Source organism: Chamaea fasciata, unplaced genomic scaffold (assembly GCF_029207755.1).
Source record: "Chamaea fasciata isolate MVZ Bird 193981 ecotype frontalis unplaced genomic scaffold, bChaFas1.0.hap1 SCAF_3, whole genome shotgun sequence".
Lineage (NCBI taxonomy): Eukaryota > Metazoa > Chordata > Aves > Passeriformes > Sylviidae > Chamaea > Chamaea fasciata.
Window position 1 is genome coordinate 63,178,011 of NW_027094088.1, and position 19,279 is coordinate 63,197,289.

Genomic DNA, 19,279 nt, shown 5'->3' on the forward strand with positions numbered 1-19,279 from the left:
GCCGCCCCGCCGCCCCGCATTTAAAGCCGGCGCCCGGCGGGGGGCCGGAGGCGGGGAGTGGCCGCGGTCCGCCCCCGACGGCCGCCGCGGAGCCGCCCAAACCGCCGGGGGAGGGCGCTCCTGCCACCGGGAAGGGGCGCGGGGTGCCCGGCTGGGCGTTCGGCGGGACGTGGAGCGGGCAAGGGAGAGAGGCTGCATCCGTGTGCCGCGCCGCTCCTCGCCTGGGCCGCCCCGGGGGCAGCCCCGTCCGCCCGCCTCCCTGTTAAAGGAACGCGAGGGAAAAACGAGAAGCGGGCACCCAGCGTGAAGGGCTACTGCGTGAAAACACAGGGTCGTAACGCTACTGAAGTTTTCCCATGAAGATTTTCAAGGCCGTTTTGGTGCTGGCCAAGTGCAGATTCTTTTTCCCACAACGGCATCTGTATGGATGCTGTCTGAACTTGGTATTTGCTGTTCCTGGCTCAAAACAGCATCTTGGCTCCATAACTGTCATCATTTGGAGATTAAAAATGAAGAAAAAGAGGTTAAAACTTTTTTTTTTTTTTTTTTTTTTTTTTTTTTCTCTGCGAGAGAGGGAATGTCTTCCTTCTAGCTGTTCTTTGAAATTTGTTGAAGGCATTAGGTGGTCAGTCATCTTGTCTCATCATGAGTGCTTTTCAGAAGGCAACCTGTCTCTGTGGGACATCCCACGGTGTCCTGACCTATGGCTTGGACGGATTCCAGAATAGTGAATCAAGCACTGCAGCTCTTGCAACTAAACTCAGGGAACGAGCGAAAGAGAATTTACGTGATTTAGGAACAAAACCTCAACAATTTTCCACCTAGTTCAGCCATATGAAATATAAATAATTAGGAATACTTTTCCAATATTTTAAAATCATCATTTGCATTTCTGTCAGGCTCTTGTAGTATGGCACATTCTTTGGGTGTAAGGCAAATGATGGTCCTGGTGGGATTTAAAGTTAAGCATGCCAGGTTGGATGGGGCATTGAGCATCCTGGACTAGTGGAATGGTCCCTGACCATGGCAAGGGGCTTGGAACTGGATGATCCCTTCCAACCCAAATCATTCTGTGATTCTGTGATATTAAATTCTAAATTATTTTAGCAATGTCCTCATGAACTGGCAGTGTCTCCTTTCCCAGTACTGACAAGAAAAAGTTATCTGCTCATACAGATTTTTTTTGCACTAGCCATGGAGCCCCTGTTTATTCTTCGGGTGCAGATGTGTGCACAGAGCCTGGGAGGGCTTGTGCTGTCTTTGCTCACTGGGGCTTATATACAACCAGCCTCACGGACTTTGTGATATAAAACCCCTGAAAGTGATTCAGTGCCACTCCTGGTAGCTGGACTCCTCAAGGACACTTCTGCCTTGCACCTTCTTCCAGACAATGCTGCAGCCTGGCCTTTGGGAGGCAGCCTCTTCAGCATCCTTCATAATTTAAGTAGTCATACATACACTGATGGGACAGTTCTGTTCTGCCAGGATTTCTCAATCTATTTAAATAAGACAAGTACTTAGGGTGATGACCCACCCTTAAGGGGAAGAAAGCACATAAGAATTTCTTAAGAAAAACACATTTTTTAACGCTTTGCACCATGCTTCAAATATAAAATAGGGTCTGTTAAAATAGTCACATTCCTTCTTAAGTTGATAGGTTGCCAGAGTCCTCACATTGTGTTTTATGATGGTGAGATTCCATTTGTTAGTGATGATTTGGGACCAGGGTGAATCAACATTAGGAAATGTTACATTATTGACTCCTTTGTGGGGTGACAAGCCACAGTTCAAAATGTTTTCCATGGCCTCCTATGCCCTGTGTTTGACTGTGGACCCTTATGCAAGAGTTATGCTAACATCAAAAACTAGTACAAGTCATCTTGATTGACATAAACGCTTTGCTATGGCTGAAACAGAGATCACAGTGTGAAATATACTGACCTGGCATGCATTTTAGGTTGCTGCACAAGAGACCAGCTTGGAGTTTCTTTCGTGATATCAGCACTTGGATGGTTTTAACAGACTGTGTACTCCTGTGAAAAATAATATCTCTGGAGATTCTGAACAGACAGGGATTCATTTCCTTTACACTACCTGAGCAGTGTAAGTAGGCACATTTGCATTCTCTGTACAAGGTCTGCTTAAAAGATGAAAATTCTGCAAGATATCCCTGTGTAATGAGTAATCCTTGCATCCAAAGGCCATTTGGTGAGACTGCTCTAACCTTCAGCCTTCAAATACTGGACAGACCATCTGCTTTTGGCTACTTTTCCCCCTCTTATATCCCTGCTTCACATGCCCTCAGACAGTCAGAGAATGGGACTGTCCGCCTCATTCAGCCTTCATTCTATACTTGAAAGAAAAAAAATAAATTACTTCTTCAGGAAAAAGGAAAAAAAAAAAAAAAAAAGGGTGTGGGGAGTATGGGGAAGAAGGGAGAACCACAGGATGGTCACCAGGCTGCTGTGGTAGAAAAGTCTGACCATGAGGTTCTGTCATGTGTGGATTCTTCATAATCTATGTCAGGAACTGGTGAGCATCTAATCATAATCACTAAAGGCTGTAGAAAAGTAGGAAAATTTGTGCAGTTAATATTTGAAGTCAGGTTTTATCAGTCCTTCTGCTCTGTCCCACTCTGGATATAATGCAGGCAGGGCTCTCTTGCTACACCAATTCAGTTCAATCTCTGTCTTTTTACCATCTTTGTTGTACAATAGTCAGGAATACTATGTTAAGGGGATACTATGTTATAAGACCTTCAGATAATGTAGTAATGATTGCATTATTCAAGCATTTCTGGCAAGGAAATCCAGGAACTGCAGAGCATCTTGTACCCACATGTTCAACAAAAGGGCAGCAGTGATACCAGGGCCTAACTCCCCTGGTACAAAAGCAGGTGCAGGCATTCAGACGCCTTTCAGGAATTGAATTCCATTGAAAAACAACAGGATTTGGCTGTTCTCGCTCACTTAGGCATTTCTTCAAACTCTTAGTATTATGAAACATATAGGGGACTGCTTTTGAATTAAGGAAACTGAAAAAAATGTGCATCTGAAAGAAGTTTCCTCTATTTATGAACAGCATGCAAGGGTATTCTCAGCAAATTTTAAGCTCGTTGGAAGCCCTGCTGGAAATCTCTGTGCAGCTTTGATCTCAGTGTAATAAAGAAATGAACAGAGTTTAGTAGCTATTGTGTCAGATGTGTTACTTCATGGGCTGAGTGTGATTTCAGTTTTGGTGCTGCGGAAAAACCTAATGTCAAACAGGGCAGTAGAATGTTCTTAACTAAAATTATCTCATATGTCCTCTAGCTGTCTGAGATTTGGGATCCCTCGAATAAAAATAAACCATCTCAGTGCTGTTGGTGAGTCACAGAAAATACCTAGGTTTGTTTACTCTGTCAACGGACAGCTCATTAGAAATCCCAGGTTCAACAAGAGATAAATGCCTCACAAGACACCCAATTATGCAGCTGCACAATCAAGTGGTCACAGAATGGCCCCAGGGACAAAGCATCTGTATGAATCCAGTTTTGTGCTGCACAAATGCCATGGGAAGAGCTTTGCTGGAGCTTTGGACCAGATGATGGGCAAGGTGCAAGGTAATGCAGGCAGGAGCAGGAAAAATATGTTTAAAGCATATCCTTTCTAAGAGCATGACATATCTCAGTCAAAACTTAGGAGCATGTTCAGCAGGTTTCCTGCCACTGTAAATCTCAAGCAAAATAATGCTAGGACAAGCTAACATTAGACACAAGTCATGGTAAGGTCTAATTCTGGTGTTGGTTGCTAATTGGTAAAAACGAAGTGGTCTGTGGATCACGCATTTCATTCTTGTAGACTCTTTCATATGTTACAAATCGGTGTGACATGAGATTAGGAGAGTTCTGGAAAGTAAATACCCACTAATACCTCATTATGAACTATTAGACGTATATTTGGATTGGTTTAAGCTGGGAGGACAGCCGAATGACAATGATTTAAAGGAAGAAAATGCTATGAAATATCTCCAGGGTTTTCTCTGCTTCTGAAAGGCATTTGGGAGGTTGTTATCTTTTGTTTAATATTACTGTGTTTAATTTTACTGCGTTTAATATTTACTGTGTTTACTGTGTTTAATATTACTGCGTTTAATTTTTACTGTGTTTAATATTTTGTTTAATATTACTTACAGTGAGATGACTCAAGTCAGACATTCTCCTCAAAAAATTAGCCTGCATTAAAGCCAGCCACCTTCCTGGCTCCCAGTTCAATTTATTGAAGATGCAATTACTTTAATTTTGTGCCATTAGGCCTTTGTTATTTTAATATTTGTCTTTGCTTTCTTTTACATTTAAGACTAGAAAAACTATTTTAAAGCCTTTAAACTGTAACAGAAGTGCCTGATACTGGGTGTCACTTACAATAGCTGTCTAGTTACTGTAAAAAATCAGTACAAGAAATCAGCTTTCTGGACTTACAATTTCAGCATGGGCATATGTAAGGAAGAAGAAACAAAGCTGTATAAATAAGCAACCTTACTATTTCAGGGGTAATAATGACTCAGAGAAATTTAGAAAGCATGTGAATACCATGAACACACTGAATTAAAATAATTCTTATTAGGAGGAATGGAAAAATAGAACATAGTTTTAAGGAGATAGGATGATTTGCATTTGACCTGTTGCAGCTGATTCTGAGAGATGTGAAGATCTGGTGTTCAGGGCAGACTAGTGAAAATATTAATCGAGCAGAAGGACTCTCTTTATTTAAGAGGGTTCAAGGACTCTGTATTATAGCAAAGGAGAGAATGATCTTTATCATCACCAATATAAATTTTACAGTGTTAAAGGTACAAGTTTAACTTGTCATACGTCATAAATATCATGTTCTTTTTCCGTAGCCCTAGAAGACACTATGGAGGCCGTCAAATACATAAATTAACGTCATTATTTGGGATTCAGTACAACAAATCTCAAGGTAATCAATCCCAAGGTAAATCCTTTCAGCAAAACAAGAAACAACTGTGCAATCTGCAGGACTGAATTTAAGACATTTTTGGAATGACTCAATGTACCTTCCTTCCTTCAGTTTGTCCATGCCGAAGCATTCCATTTCCTGCAATATACTGAAATCACTCTCAGTACCAGCTGAGATTTAGGCAAGAAGTAAAATCAGGTTTATTTGACTGAATTTCAAGAATTCAAGAAGTTAAGAAAACAACTACTGAATCTGTAAAACAGATGCAAAGTTAAAACTTAGCTCATTAACTACCTGCATTTGGATGTTCCTAAGGTCCTCCTCTGTTCCACTGAGCTAGGGACTGCCAGGACACAGTCACAGCCTTTTGGAATCAGATATGATCTCCCAGGTGCAGCTGGAGCCACACTCCTCTGCGTTTGTGTCCTCTAAATTGGAATCTCTCACCCAGAGCAAGCTGTTTCCTCAGAAGTTCTAAAGAGCAGTGTTAGTGCACCTGGAGAAATATATTAATTCCACAATCCTGATAAATAATTTAATTAGGTTATCAATTTATGGGCCTGTCATGGATGAACAAATGCCTGACACAGATCAGGCATTTGAAATGAAACCTCATGCTGGGTGACCTAGCTGGAATTACACACCTAACTTGATTCATTCAAGAGTGCAACCATATCCCTGCTTTACATATTGGTTTGTGACCAAGCACTGACTCATTTCTGAGTTTTCATTAGTCTAAATACATAAACTTCCTGGAACACGAAATTTTAGAGCAACTTGAAGCATTGCAGAGTTATTATAGCTCATAACTAGCTTTAAATAAGGACTAGTACCAAGACAAGCTTGGGGAAAATTTTGGTCATACTGGATGTTTGGAGACAATCCCAGTCTCTTCAGTCTGGTACACAAAACTCCAGTCACTGAAAGTTAAACCTACAGAAATTTATATTAAAAATGAAGTGTATATTACTTGTGAGGAGACTTAAGCCTTAAGCCAGCTTTCAAACTGCCTTACAAGACTTTAATCCTGCAAATTGTAAACTATGCTAACAACCACACCTATTGGACATGATGTAGGAAGTAATTCAGAGAAGTTCTATATCCTGAATAATGCAAGAAATCACATGAGATGGTCACAATAGACAAGCCTATACCAGGAAACTGAAAAACACATCTCACTTGCTAAGTGTGGGTTCATACTTTGCCAAATCCAGAGTCTTTAATGGGAAAAAATACAGGTATACACAGAAAGGAAAGCAGGCATGTAGTCCCTGCCCAGATAATCATGGGACTCACTTTGTGGACTGTATTGCACTAAGTACTAGCGGGGAGGTATACATACTGCCACTGTTCCTTTAATTCCATACATTCATGCGTACAGGTTTCCCCCTCAGCGTGGCAACAGTAAACATAAACCAGACCCTCTATGGTCAAAATCATTAACTAATTTTGTAATATTTAAACAGGGCTTCTAATAGCATCTTCCTCCAGACCTTTGAAATTTTCTTGAGTGACTGATCAGCCTTGCACCCAAAGCTCAAAACATCCAGAGTCCAGAGCCAGTGGAGGGTGCAGGACCAGGCTGACTTCCTCACACCATGACTGGCTCAGATGTTCTGAAAAAGAAGGGCTAGGGATAGAAAACATGGTGCAACTGTCATGCCTTTAACTCCACCTCATTGCCCTTTGTCTTCCCTCCCTTAAGTATACTCCTTCTTACATTCCAGCATTTCATTTCACCCTTTATAAATTTACCTAGAAGTTTTGAGTTACAACAGCCAAAGTGAAAAGAAAAAAGATGAGAAAAAGAAAAAAGAAAAAGAAAAAGAAAAAAGAAAAAGAAAAAGAAAAAAAAAGATGCAAAGTTCACAAAGTTCAAAGGCTGTCTGAAAGAAGATGCCTGGAAGAAACTTATTTCAGCACTTTTTTAGATTGCAACACCACCTCTACTTGCATAATGACATGCTATTTGTTTTCCACAGAAGCTTTCCCTCTCTCCGTGTTAGAGACAAGGGCTGTTCGGGCCTGTCTCAAGGGTCTCTCATGAGTCTGTCTGATAGAGTAAAATTTACCCAGTACTTGCTGAGACGAACATCAATGAGTTGTCCTTCTACCATCTTATTTTAGCGAATACGGAGGTAATTAAAGAGATTAGTTTCCTGTACTGAGTTTGAAAGCACTAACAGCGGATGTTGGGCTTGAGGTGTGAGTGAAGCAAGGGGTGAACACAGAAGACAGGAAAAGAGTAGGAGGATGTAAGCTTTGAACGGAGTAAGACGACAAATCAAGAAGGAAGGAAGGAACGGGATAGGATTGGATTGTTGAGCCCGCTTCCCCCTGCTTGGGAAGCCGCGGGAGTCGGGCGCCCAGGGCGGGGACGAGCCCGGGGTGCCTGTGGGGACCAGCCCAGCGCCCGTGTGGGGACAAGCCGCGCCGGCGGCCCCGCGAGCGGAGGCCGCGCCAGGGCAAGGGCGCCCTCTGCCGCCAGCGCCCGGCGGGAGCCCCGTCCTGCGTCCCGCGGCGCTGCCACAGCCCCCACTCTCCCTTACGGCAGCCATCATCCCGAAGCAGACACGAATTCCGCCGTTCCCGGGGAGCCGGGAGCTGGGGGACGGACAGGGGCGAGGCTGTGAGGAAGGCGAGGGCCCGGCTGTGTGGCTGGCGCGGGCTCGGGCGCCATCTTGTGCCCGCCGGGCGGGAGGTGCCGCCGGACGGCTGCAGAGCCCCTCTCTCGGGAATGCTCCTGTACCATTAGGAGACAGGGTGCCTTACGGCAAAACTGTTTCTGGAATATTGCTGGGCATTAGCAGCAGTTGAAATGCTCCTTCTTTTTATGTTTACACTGCTGATGTATCATTGACAGACATGCCCGAGGAGTCTGGAAATTAAAATCACAGCCCTACACAGTAGGGTCAAGCCAGTCTCTCACAGATTAGCTTTTCCATACATTGCACAATAAGCGCTGGATTTACAGCATCAATTCTTGCACAGCAGAGTCCCAGGAATAAAGCACTGGTAGGGATTGTCCAAATCCTCACAACAGGGCCCTTACATTGCAAGCAATTATTATAAAAATGTGTAATGCAGAAAAGTCAAGAGCACACAGGGCCAGAACCCTCGCCTCCCCAACAACCAACCAACCAACCAACCAAACACCACAAAAACAACAATAAAAATCCCCACAACACTATCCATCAAATGTAAGTCTTGCACTAAAATCCACAGATCTGGCATCAGGATGTGGCACATGCCAAGATGAAGTGATGGCCTTCAGGCTTCCTGTTGCTTACATCCATCGGGATGGTCCCCACTGGGCTGAAGAGGGAAATAAACCAGGACAGTAAAGGAAGAGCTCTCAGTAATCATTGCTAATTACTAGCCAAAGTAGAACTGCTTCAGGTTGAGAAGATGAAACACAACTATCCCTAAAAAAGGTCAAAACAGTCATCTGTGGTGGGATTTGCACCCAAGCCCAAATCGCAGAGTGGGCACCTAAAGCAAGGTAGACTGCAAGCCAAATTCAGACACCAACTTTACAGTAAGTTTATGGGTTGAAACACAAGATGCTTCCTGTTTGCAATCGCATGGATTTCCGTGTACAGAGGCACCCAGGTTCTGGGCCCATAGCAAAACTCCTGAAGTGAATGTGTTGGATCAGCTAGAGACATTCTGCCTCTCATCAGCCCAGTTTGCAGCTGGGTTTGAGGTCTCAAACTTGTCTCCCTCCACTGCCTTGCACAGCCTACCTGGTAAGCTCACGATCCCACTAGATGGCAGGACAGTTTAAGCCTTTGCTATTTCTACTTCAGAGCAAGTGCCCTGGGACCCCGGTGGGCTCAGCCCCACTGGTCTGTGCTTTCTGTACCTGGGGGAACCCACACTCATCACCATCTGGGGCTTAGCTCACTGAACACACATGGAGAAATCCACGGAGAAGTCTTTGTTCAATTCTGTTTCATAGGCTTTATTACCCACAGAGCACTGGCAGACAGAAGTGAGGAATATGAACTAATACTAATTTGCTAAACCTTGAAGTATTCCTCTTTATGTGTGTGATACATAAAGAATATTTAGCCTACTAATGGTAGTAGGTAAAATGATAGTAGTAATAAAGTGCAGTTTAAGCCTCTTATGCTCTCCTGTAATTTTAAGTAGTCAAGTGCAGTTATAATTTCTTAATGACATCTGGAAAACATCAAGGCGAATTCTCTATATATTCAAAATACCTAAATTGTTTTATAGATGCACAATAAAAATACAAGGGTACTTCCTGCTTTTTTTTTTTCAGCATGCTGAGTGGGTAAGAATGGATAATTGCTTTGGTATGTTCTAAAATGTGCAGACAGCAAAGTTACCTTTTTTGCTTGGTACTAACATGAAATTCTTTGCTTTATGAAAGCCCAGGAAAGCACTGTAAGATGATGAAAAAGATGCTATTACCTGTACCAAACTTGCTGGAATGGAAATTGGGATTAATGCATTATAATACCAGATTAGCTTTAATAGACGTTTTCTGCTGTCATTTATCAAGGTAATTAAGTATGTACCTAATTTTAGGCACCTAAGTAGTTCTATTGACTCCTGTGAAACCCCTCTGCATTTTGAAGTTAAGCATGTTTTTAAATATCCTGCTGATTCAGGGCCATAAAGTAGTAGCTGTGTGAACCAAGAGAATGCACGGTTATCAATCACCCAGTAGTTGAATTAAGGGCCTGGATAATGGTTGAAACGGGATAAACTGGCTCAGTGACAAACATATTCAGAAGCACTTCATTTGCTCTTTACAGACCCAGACAAAGTTTAGTAGGACTATTATCTGTCTTCAGCCCACTAACAAGAAAATGAACCAAAGATTCCCCAACTTCAGCTGTGCTTAAGTCAGTAACTCTGCCCAAGCCCCAGAGTACTGGATAGCATGGCATAAAGCCCCCAAGACAGGCCTAAAGAGGTGAGTTCCCTTCTGCCTGAGTCAAGAATCATGCAGTAATACTAATAAACTCTGCTCCAAAGACCAAAGTTTATATGGTACAATGTCTCCCACATCAGTCAGTTTGTGAGTCAGTTTATACTGGCCAGAATTACGCATTTGGCTCACAACTGGAGAAACTTGATAAAATCCAGGCATAACTAAATATTCCTACTGCTACAACTAACTAAAAATGAGATCTCTCATGCAGTCTGGACTAATACTTGTTTAGACACAAACCGTACATGCACGTGGCAAAAAAGTATTTCCGTGTTTGTAACTTGGTTAATTTGCAATTAGATAATACACATATAACATATTACAGATCTTTTAAAAATGTTCTTCCCACTTTCAATTAAATTGCATTTTAAATCTTAGTTTTTACTACTGCCTTTTTTTCAAATTTGCTGTTAAAATTCTTTTATCTACACAAAATATTTTCAACGACAGGTTCATACAGCTCAAGTAAAAAGTAAACACCTGAGTGCTTACAATAAATTCCCCAGGGTGTTAAGCATTCTTGACTAGCTGTAAACTATACATTTGTGAGCACTTAATGCCGTTTATGTATGTAGTTATAGATTGGGGGGTTTTTACTTAGAATTTAGCACATGAATAATTTGCTAAATTCAGCAGTTTCAGAATTGGTGTTTCAATAGCAAAAAAATTCAAACTAGCGCAGACTAACAAAGTACCTAAAGGATCTATTTCTGTAACCCAAATTTCAATGTCTGTTTTGTATCAGAGAAGAAACTAAATATATCCAGTGCTGCAACTGTGAAAAAAGTGCAGAATTCGATATAGGCCATAACCCAAAAGAACAAACATATAAGGACTTGTGTTTCAGTAATACTCACACACTTGATTTTGATAGAATCACCACAGCTTCTTCTAATTTACCAATTTTATGTACTGTGGTGCTTTAAAGGAGGCTGGTGTAGGAGAGTGGGACTATAATCCAGAACGAGAATGTATACCACAAATACAGTTACCTCCTAGTCCCTGTCTACTGTGGTTTTCAGCTCTGGTCCTCCAGTGTCAGCTTGTTCTTTCAAGCCACCTGTTTAGATCCAGTGGAGTAAGTTATTTTACCTTTCCAAGTCTGAAAAAAAAAATTGGGGTGTTGCATTTATTGAATGAAAACAGCTTTAAGAGGAGGGAACTAATTGTCAGTTCAGTTGAATTAAACTGGATCCTTTATTGAATGGTCCCCAAAAGCCAGAGTATGGGTAAATGCACAGTAGGAATGAAAGTTGTGCCTTATAAGCTCTCTTGAGCTCTTACAAGCTGTCAGGTTTAGAGTACACAAATATCTCATTGATGAAGTATCAGTCACATGAGGGATGTACCCATCAGAGATGCGTCCTCCGTTTTCATGATGTACATAAATGGCTGCTGCCCAAGGAATCATGAAGGTTCATGTCTGTACCTGAATCTTAAGCTTCCTACAATAGGGGAATGAATGCCAAGTATTTTCAGGAGCATGATTTCCAAAACAAATCCTTTCAGTAGAGAAAAAAATTTTGCCTAAAATCTTTGTAAAAATCACAATGATTGAAACATATTCACTGTCAGCAAACAACAAAGCAAAATCCAGATGAAATAAAATAAATATGTATTATAGGGCTTTAAATATTGTCCTACAGGAGAAACATTAAGAAATCAACTGAAGACAGAAAAGATGATAGATATTTAATTTCCACAGTGAGATTAAACAATTTTCATCATATACAAATACACCTACTTTACTTTAGATACACATGAACAGCTACAATATTGAGCATGAAAACAAATGGCTGAAGAGGCAAGACTGCAGAGAGTGGGAGAACTGAGATGATCTGCCATAATCAAATAGAGGTAAGGAGAGTCTGAAAACAAACACTGATGTTTAAGTATTTTATAAAACCTTCTGGCGACAGGAGTAGGAGAAAATTTTACTTTATGTAATTTTTTTTCCTCACACCCATGTACATATGTTTAATGAGAACAAAGATCTCAGGAGATAAATTACAGATAATTTCTGTAATCTAATATATACTTAATATCATGTTGCGGGGAGTGAACACACCTCTGTGTCAGAGAAAAGGAAGCTGTTTTGGGAAATTAAGAAACAAGATTTTTATTTTGAAACAATGATTAGTTCCTGGTAGGTATATTAATCGGAACTGTCAAAGAAGATTAGTTAGGATGAATACTATAACCAAAACAAGCGAGAAAACAGAAAACTAGAGATACATTCTTTAGTTCTCTTCCTGTTTGGATATGCAGAACATTGCTTTTGAAAGATGACAGTAGAAAGAACTGTATGCCATCCACATAATCATCTAGGTACAAGTGTGTTGCAAAGTCATGTCTGTGCTGCTAAAGTTGCTACCACACTTCAGAAGGGGTGACACGGGGAAACTGGGAAGTCTGTTGACGGGATTCATGAACCCAAAAGTCCTTGGGTGTTAGGAATCATTGCGTTTTCCTTCCGCCTCTTGACTTTCCAGCAAGGCTTTGGATGATGACACTTCTCCACCCTCTGCTCCTGCATCTAAACAGAGAGAGAATAAACATTTATACCACACATATTCTCACAGCTTTTTTTAATGCAACCAAGTATTTGAGTTCACTGATCATCTCTGTTTGGACTGGTTCTTTACTACCACAGTCATGGGTGCTTTAGAAAGAGAGATTACTCAAGAGATAAAGAACTTTGAGAGACATCTTCTAAAAGCCGATGCCTGGTTGGTGTTGATTTGCCCACTTCTTGGACAGGCTGATCAATATGCATTTGGCTGTAAAAACTAGACAGGAAATAACATTGTATTACTGTTACTATTTTTTTTTCTGGGTCATTTCCAGAATCAAATTAGAATATTGCATTCCTTTGAGCACTGTGCAGTTTCAGGTAGATGACATTACAGTTTATGAATATGCCAGTTGTCTGTCTGACATTCTTGGACCAGAAATATCTACATGAATTTACCCTGTCTTCACAAGATGTGGGATTTTTTTTTACTCTGAGTTGGAAGTTCACTCACAGCCTCGAGTTGAATGCTTACATGACTGATAGAAATAAAAGCTCCCTAGTGACTCTGGTCTTTATATGTATTGTTGCATGCTGTTTCTTTTGATCAAGTTTACTCACTGAGAAGCAGAAACTCCTCTTGCTTTGATTTCCTTGCAAACCACAATAATAATATTCACATTATCTTCAAGCCCCACATAGTAGTACCAGTGGGAACAGCATACCCAAATCTATGGCAGTCCATAACTTTTGGGGACAAGGAGAGGTCTGCTCAGCACATCTGGCTGTACTACCCTCCACTTCGTACTCCTCCATCTCCTCCACAGTCATAATCTAAGGGGTACATTTTCTGACTTGCTATAAAATATTAAAAGCACCCAAAAGAGTTATATATCTTGGTCTCTATGTATCACAGCAAATATATAATGCTGTACACAATCAATCAGCTAAAGCCCTTGCCAGAAACTGCTTGATGTTTTAAGTCTCCTCAGAGATTCAGAGGCTTTGGAATTCTACAGCAATAAAGAACCAAGTTATTTGCCACCCTCCAACCTTATGTAGCACAGCACTGTTGTGGAAAGGGACACAGGACAATCTCCTCTATTGACTGCTTCTGTGCAGGCTGGACATCTAATATCAGTTGAGTCTTTCAGACAGGGTAGAGCAAAACAGTTTGCTAGAGAAAATCTAATCTCATACTTGGTGGCACTTAGGTGTGCAATAGGTGCTAGTTAAGCTGCTGAGTGTTATCGGCAGAATGGTACCCTAACGTAGATTACCAAATGTGGAAGACTAGTACAGCTTCTTGCTCTCAAACTTCTTACAGCCTTCTCTTCAAGCTTTGCATCACCAGTGACACCAGTCAACTATTCAACATGGTTCCAGACCACCTGTGGAAAATCTCATCACTCCAAAACTTACACACCACCAGAGGATGATCAGACATGGTACAGATGATCTGCATTTCAGAGTTAAGCTCCAAGATAATTAGCTGGTGCCAGAATCTCTCCTATTCACCTCACAATAACATCAGCTTCATGTGGCTTGCAGAGTACATGGACATTTGTATCATACAGATATGGTCCTTGTGCATTCATAAAAAATATAGAGCAAGGTCTCTCTTCTTTTCTAAACCAGAAGGTATTAGCACATCCTGTTCCTGACTTTTCACTATGACAGTAGCATTTAGAAAGAGGAAATGTATGATCCAATGAGCATTAGCTAAATTTGAAACAAGATGGAGAGAGTCCTCCTCACCATTTCCCATATTTTTCACTGAATCTGAATTTCAGAGTAGCAACAAAATAGGGCATAATTTATATAGCCACATGTTCCATCTTCTCCACTTCTCTCATTTATCTAATTTCTTTGTTCTGGGCTGCAAATGACTTTCCTTTTTTAACAACTTATTGTTAAAGTCAGAGATAGGCAAAAAAGATGCCTGTTAGAGCACAAATGTTTCACAGACAAACTGTTTCCCTGTCACAGCATTTGAACTTCAAAACTGTCTTTCCATTTTGATGAATTTTCTGTTTGCTTATTGTCTCATCAAAACTTTAACGTACAACATAATGAGGCTGAAATTCCCATCTGATACTTGTGGAATTCCTATCTCCAGAAAGCACCCAAGCTCTCAGAGTGGATCTAACTGCATCCTGTATTCATTTCCTATTATCACTACTGTAAACTGCTGACAACAGAATCTGCTGCCTTCCAACATGCTCTGGCACAGTTATATGTCAAAGACAAAAGCCAAGGACAATTCCATGCTCTTAACTGTCCTTCAAATCCTGGCAGTGCTGGTCCTGTGTTTCTAAGAAAGCATCAGTACATTTTGCTAAACCTAACATAGCTGCGTTTAATTTCTTCTTCTTCTTCATGAATTGGATGGAGACCAGGAGAAGAGGACTATTGTGTCATCTGGAGGACAAGATACTTTATGCCATGCTGTAACTTTTCTTACAAAAAGACTTGCACTGTTTGTTTTGTAGGGCCATAATTTTCATATTCATAGGGGAAAATGTCTCCTTAAGACAAAATAATACCTTCTTCCAGGACCCATTCAGATTCTTATTTTCCTCGCTTCTCCTGGTTCAAGTCAGGTTATGATCATTCCCCTTTTCACTCCTCCAGGAAATGTTCTTTCTACTGGATTAACAATCCTTTGATGGGCCCGTGTAGGCTTTAGATTACAGAACCCCAAGGACATGACTATAAATTTAATCACCAAAATAACAACAATTTGAGATCAAATAAATCCATCCCCCTGGCCTTTTTATGGTGCTTTAGGAGGCTGTACACCCAACATCCTGTAAATTCTTTGGGAAATGTAAAAGGAGGATATGCAACCCTCCTGAGACCAGGAATCCCTTTAATGATCTACTTCAGTTCAGATTCATGGACCATTCACACCTCAGCACAGGCTTGCCTTCCCTTTTGCTGCACTCACACCATCACTGTTCCTGGATGTGGGACTATCTGTTGTGCTGGTACCACAGCGACAGCAACAGTGATGGGCATGAGAAGAAAGTATTCTGAAAAAAGTTCTGATTCAAATTTAAAAAAAGTAGGGACAGACCACGCTCAGGGCCAGTCTATATTTTTTGTTTCCTAGGCATTAGAAATCAGATTTTTTCTGAATCTGAAAATTCCCTAGAAGTCACTCTGAAAGTAAAAAGAACTGACAAAGCTGGTGTTGATTAGACCTGTGCTATATCAACAGATCATCTCATCTAATTAAAGGACATAGCAAAATAGGGCATTGGTCTCAGATAGCAAAGTTGAAAGCCTACTAAACAGGAATAAAATACTATAAACACTACTCTTAATGTATTTGCCTGAGTTAGGATAGCTGTCATTGTATTAACAGCACAGCTCTGCTGTCTTATGCAAAGTTATCTCAGCGCAGTAGTACACTGGAATTTATAGCTGGAGTGATGTGTTATCCTAGTTGCCTGGAAATACAACTGTATTTTCTGTCAAGGGAACTGGAATTCAGTTCCCAGCACTGAACTGTTTCCCTAAGCTGCTAACACTGGATCTGTGGATGGGTATGGATATGGATTAATATGAACTTGAGTCATCACGAGGCACACGAGCTAACTGTTTTGGAAGCTTGAATTCAATTCTAAATGATGAAAGTAATATTAGTATTGATATCAAAACTGCACGGTGGTGGAAATCTTAAAAAAAAAAAAGCAAAGGACGAGTGCATAAAAATGTTCTTTTCTGAATGCACAGCCATTACCTTCTGAAACAGAGAGCTCAGCCAGTTTGTGTGGCAGGTCTGAAGTCCCAGCCCCAGCAGGAGAGCCCAGGATATCTGGTAAGGCGTTTCGGCGGCCTGCCCGTCCTGATGCAGCAAAATCTGTGACCACAGGCTCCACATCAGTCATTGCTGACTCCTTTCCTCATAGCAACATCTGCGCTTGGAACAAACAGAAGAAGAAAACAACTGTAGCCTGAGGGATGCTAATTACCTGCTCATAGTACAATAGCCAGAGGCTTTGCCCAATCGTTCTTTTGATATTAAAAGCCATACATTTCAATACTAAGTGTTTGAGCTTTATTTCTGCCCCTGAAGAAGATAGGAGACTGTCTGTGCATGTCCTTACGGTGCCATTTGCACATCAGACTGGCACAATGAACAGCTCTGCACCGACAAGAAACCTGCGAATAGGGTCAGCAACAGCCCTTTCTGCCAGCCATCTGTCTGTCCTTCTACGACCTATTCCCTCTTTTTAAGCGGTTTTGCCATACAGTCACTTGGAAAAGAACTAAAATTCTGTTGCCATACAGTCTGTGCAAAGTAAAGCATGTTTTCCTTATTATGAATCTTGTTTAGATTCTTATTTAGAATCTTGTTAGAACAAACTTATTTCACAAAGGAGCAAACTATATAAAATGACCTCTCAAAACACCAACTGAAACTCTTTGTAGAATTTCTTTATCCTTCCATATCAAACCACTTGTTTTCCTCTGCTACTTGTTAGCCTGGTTTAACCTTTACTTGAGCATATGACTTTTATCAAATAATTAACTGAATACTAGAAGTGATGGAAACAATCATATTCTGGTCCTGTGATCCCTGTCTCAAAGCCCATTGAACTGAGTGGGAAAACTGAGGTCCACAGTGGGCTTTCGATCAGGGATAGAGATGTTTGCATGATCACACCCCGAGTCAACAGATGAAGTACGAACACCTAGAGCAGAAGGATCCTTGGCTGTAAGTGACACACAGGGTGTGAAAACTGTCCTTAGCAGTCACAAAAGGCTATAATACAATCATTTACACAATAATGTGATAATTAACAGAGCAATTTGTAATTAAGTATCCATTACTCAATTTAAAACAGTAGTTACTTGCTCTATATGAATGAAGTTCTGTTTGCAGTGTGGGAGCAGGAATGTTGTCTCTTTGTGTAAATACGGTCAGTGCATTTGTGTGGGAAGGGATACAGATGGTACTGGAGACAAATCTGACAGAAGGCTGTCAGCTTCTGGTTGACAACTGGCTGTATTTAGACTAAGAACTGGATATGGAAAGTGTCAATCATGTTAGTGTTGTTCATATAAGAAGAAAAGCATCACAGTCCTCCTTTTAAAATTCTGCTAAGCTTGGGAAATATTATTGCTTTTATTTCATGGATAGAAAATATTATACAAATAGATATCAAACATGACTTGCTCTGATGTACAGGAATGAAGAGGCAGAACTTTGATTACTGATGCTGACCTGCCCTTTCTACCACATTTTCTTTTCTCCATCAAAGTGCCTTTCAAGACGAAATATTCTTATCTTCTTTGTTTCTCTAAGTACCTTGTAATAGAGGAAATGAATCCTTGTTGGCAAGAAACAAAGGCACAAGTAGGACCGCCAAGTCTGAAAGGTGACCTGAACATGCAAATAAACTGTTTGCTTTAACCAAGGGCAGTAAGTGAAAGGTCTCATTTGGAGATTTAACAGAAGGTTCCTGTTATGCAGGAAAACAGGTCAAATCCAAATGAAACTTTTCCATCAGTGGCAAAATGCAGAAACTATAGATGGGCATTCAAGAATGACATTATTCAGAAAACACATAAAAATCAAGGAGTCATCAAGGTTAGAAGAGAACTTTAAGATGATCCAGTCCAGTGGTCAAACATGCACCAACATTCTCAGTTAGATTTAGCATTATACTATCAGAGGGTGAGATCAGCACTTGGCATGAAATATGAAAATAAGGAGAACAAATCCTTGTTTATACACACAGTCTCATGGCTTTTTGGGGGGTTCATATTTACTAAACTCTAGGTGTCCTAAACGTTTTTTCTTCATATGCTTACTACAGCAAATAAAGAGACTACAAATTACACTTCAGAACAGAAAATTCTTGGGGTTGTCTTTTGCTTAGTAAACTTGTTAAAATTATTCTCAATGCCAAAATACCAGCATGCTTGCATTTCATGCCCATTTCAGCCACTACTACGGTGGAGCCAAAAGTACTGTAGTGAGTAGACTGCTGTTCACGTAAGATCTACAGAATGACATTAACATCACAACACACTTTCTCAAGCCTGTCTTGTGGACTTCCTCCCACCCCCTTTTCTCTCTTGCATGGATGTTTTGGCCCCTAAATGGTTACTTTTTAAATAGAGAAAATCTGGTCTATAACTCATGCCATAAGAAATTACTCTCTTCTGCAATACAGTTTGCAGTACAGTTTGCACTTTTGCACTTGTTTCAAAGCCCTCCCTTTCCTCCCCAGCACATCTCCTTCTCCTCTGACGTAATCTGCCTCCACTGCATAATACTAGGCAACCCAGGAAGATGATGAAGGACACAGTCTGATATGCCTTCAAGTAAGTGAATTTTGATTTATGCACTTGATTAAAAAAGTATGCAAATCTAGACAAATCTAGAACATCTGTCAGACAAAAAAAAATCAGCTGATCATTATCTATCCTTTTGATGGCTATAATTCAAATATGGCTATCTAAAAATACACAATCCTTTATATACGTCACATTTACCATTACGGGTTTTCACCTTTGTTTTTCTATCTATACTGCACTAGCACAGCAGTGTATTTGAAAGGTGTAGGACTGCCCCAAGAGGCTTAGAATTGACATTATAAAACGTAAGTCCATTCATAGGTCCATATAAACCAAAACTTAAGCTCAACTCCCAACATATGAGACACATTATTCAAAGTCGCTTGCTGCTGTACTTGAGAGAAATGCCATTTTGTTCATTAATGTTCTAAGGGAGTTCATCAATTTAATTCTGAGGATCTCTTTTATCAGTATTTTCTAAGGCCTACATCCAAGTAAGGATACAGAGTTTCTTTGCTCTTGATCTGT

At 40.7% G+C, this 19,279-nt stretch overlaps 1 protein-coding gene across 9 annotated transcripts in view; it reads right to left on the reverse strand.

Annotated features, from left to right (window-relative positions):
- Window positions 1–11,125: 11,125 nt before the first annotated feature.
- Window positions 11,126–19,279, reverse strand: part of PKIB (cAMP-dependent protein kinase inhibitor beta) — a 54,077-nt gene continuing 45,923 nt past the window's right edge. For 7 of the 9 annotated variants that reach the window (XM_066180491.1, XM_066180490.1, XM_066180492.1 and 4 more), the window contains 2 exons: window positions 16,185–16,359; window positions 11,126–12,460 (listed from right to left, as the gene is read on the reverse strand). In XM_066180491.1, the coding sequence (XP_066036588.1) occupies window positions 12,375–12,460; window positions 16,185–16,332 (234 nt within the window). In that variant the 5' untranslated portion in view covers window positions 16,333–16,359 and the 3' untranslated portion in view covers window positions 11,126–12,374. Of the gene's footprint in view, window positions 12,461–16,184; window positions 16,365–19,279 lie in introns of all 9 variants that reach the window. The other 2 variants (XM_066180495.1, XM_066180498.1) reach the window with 1 other exon arrangement.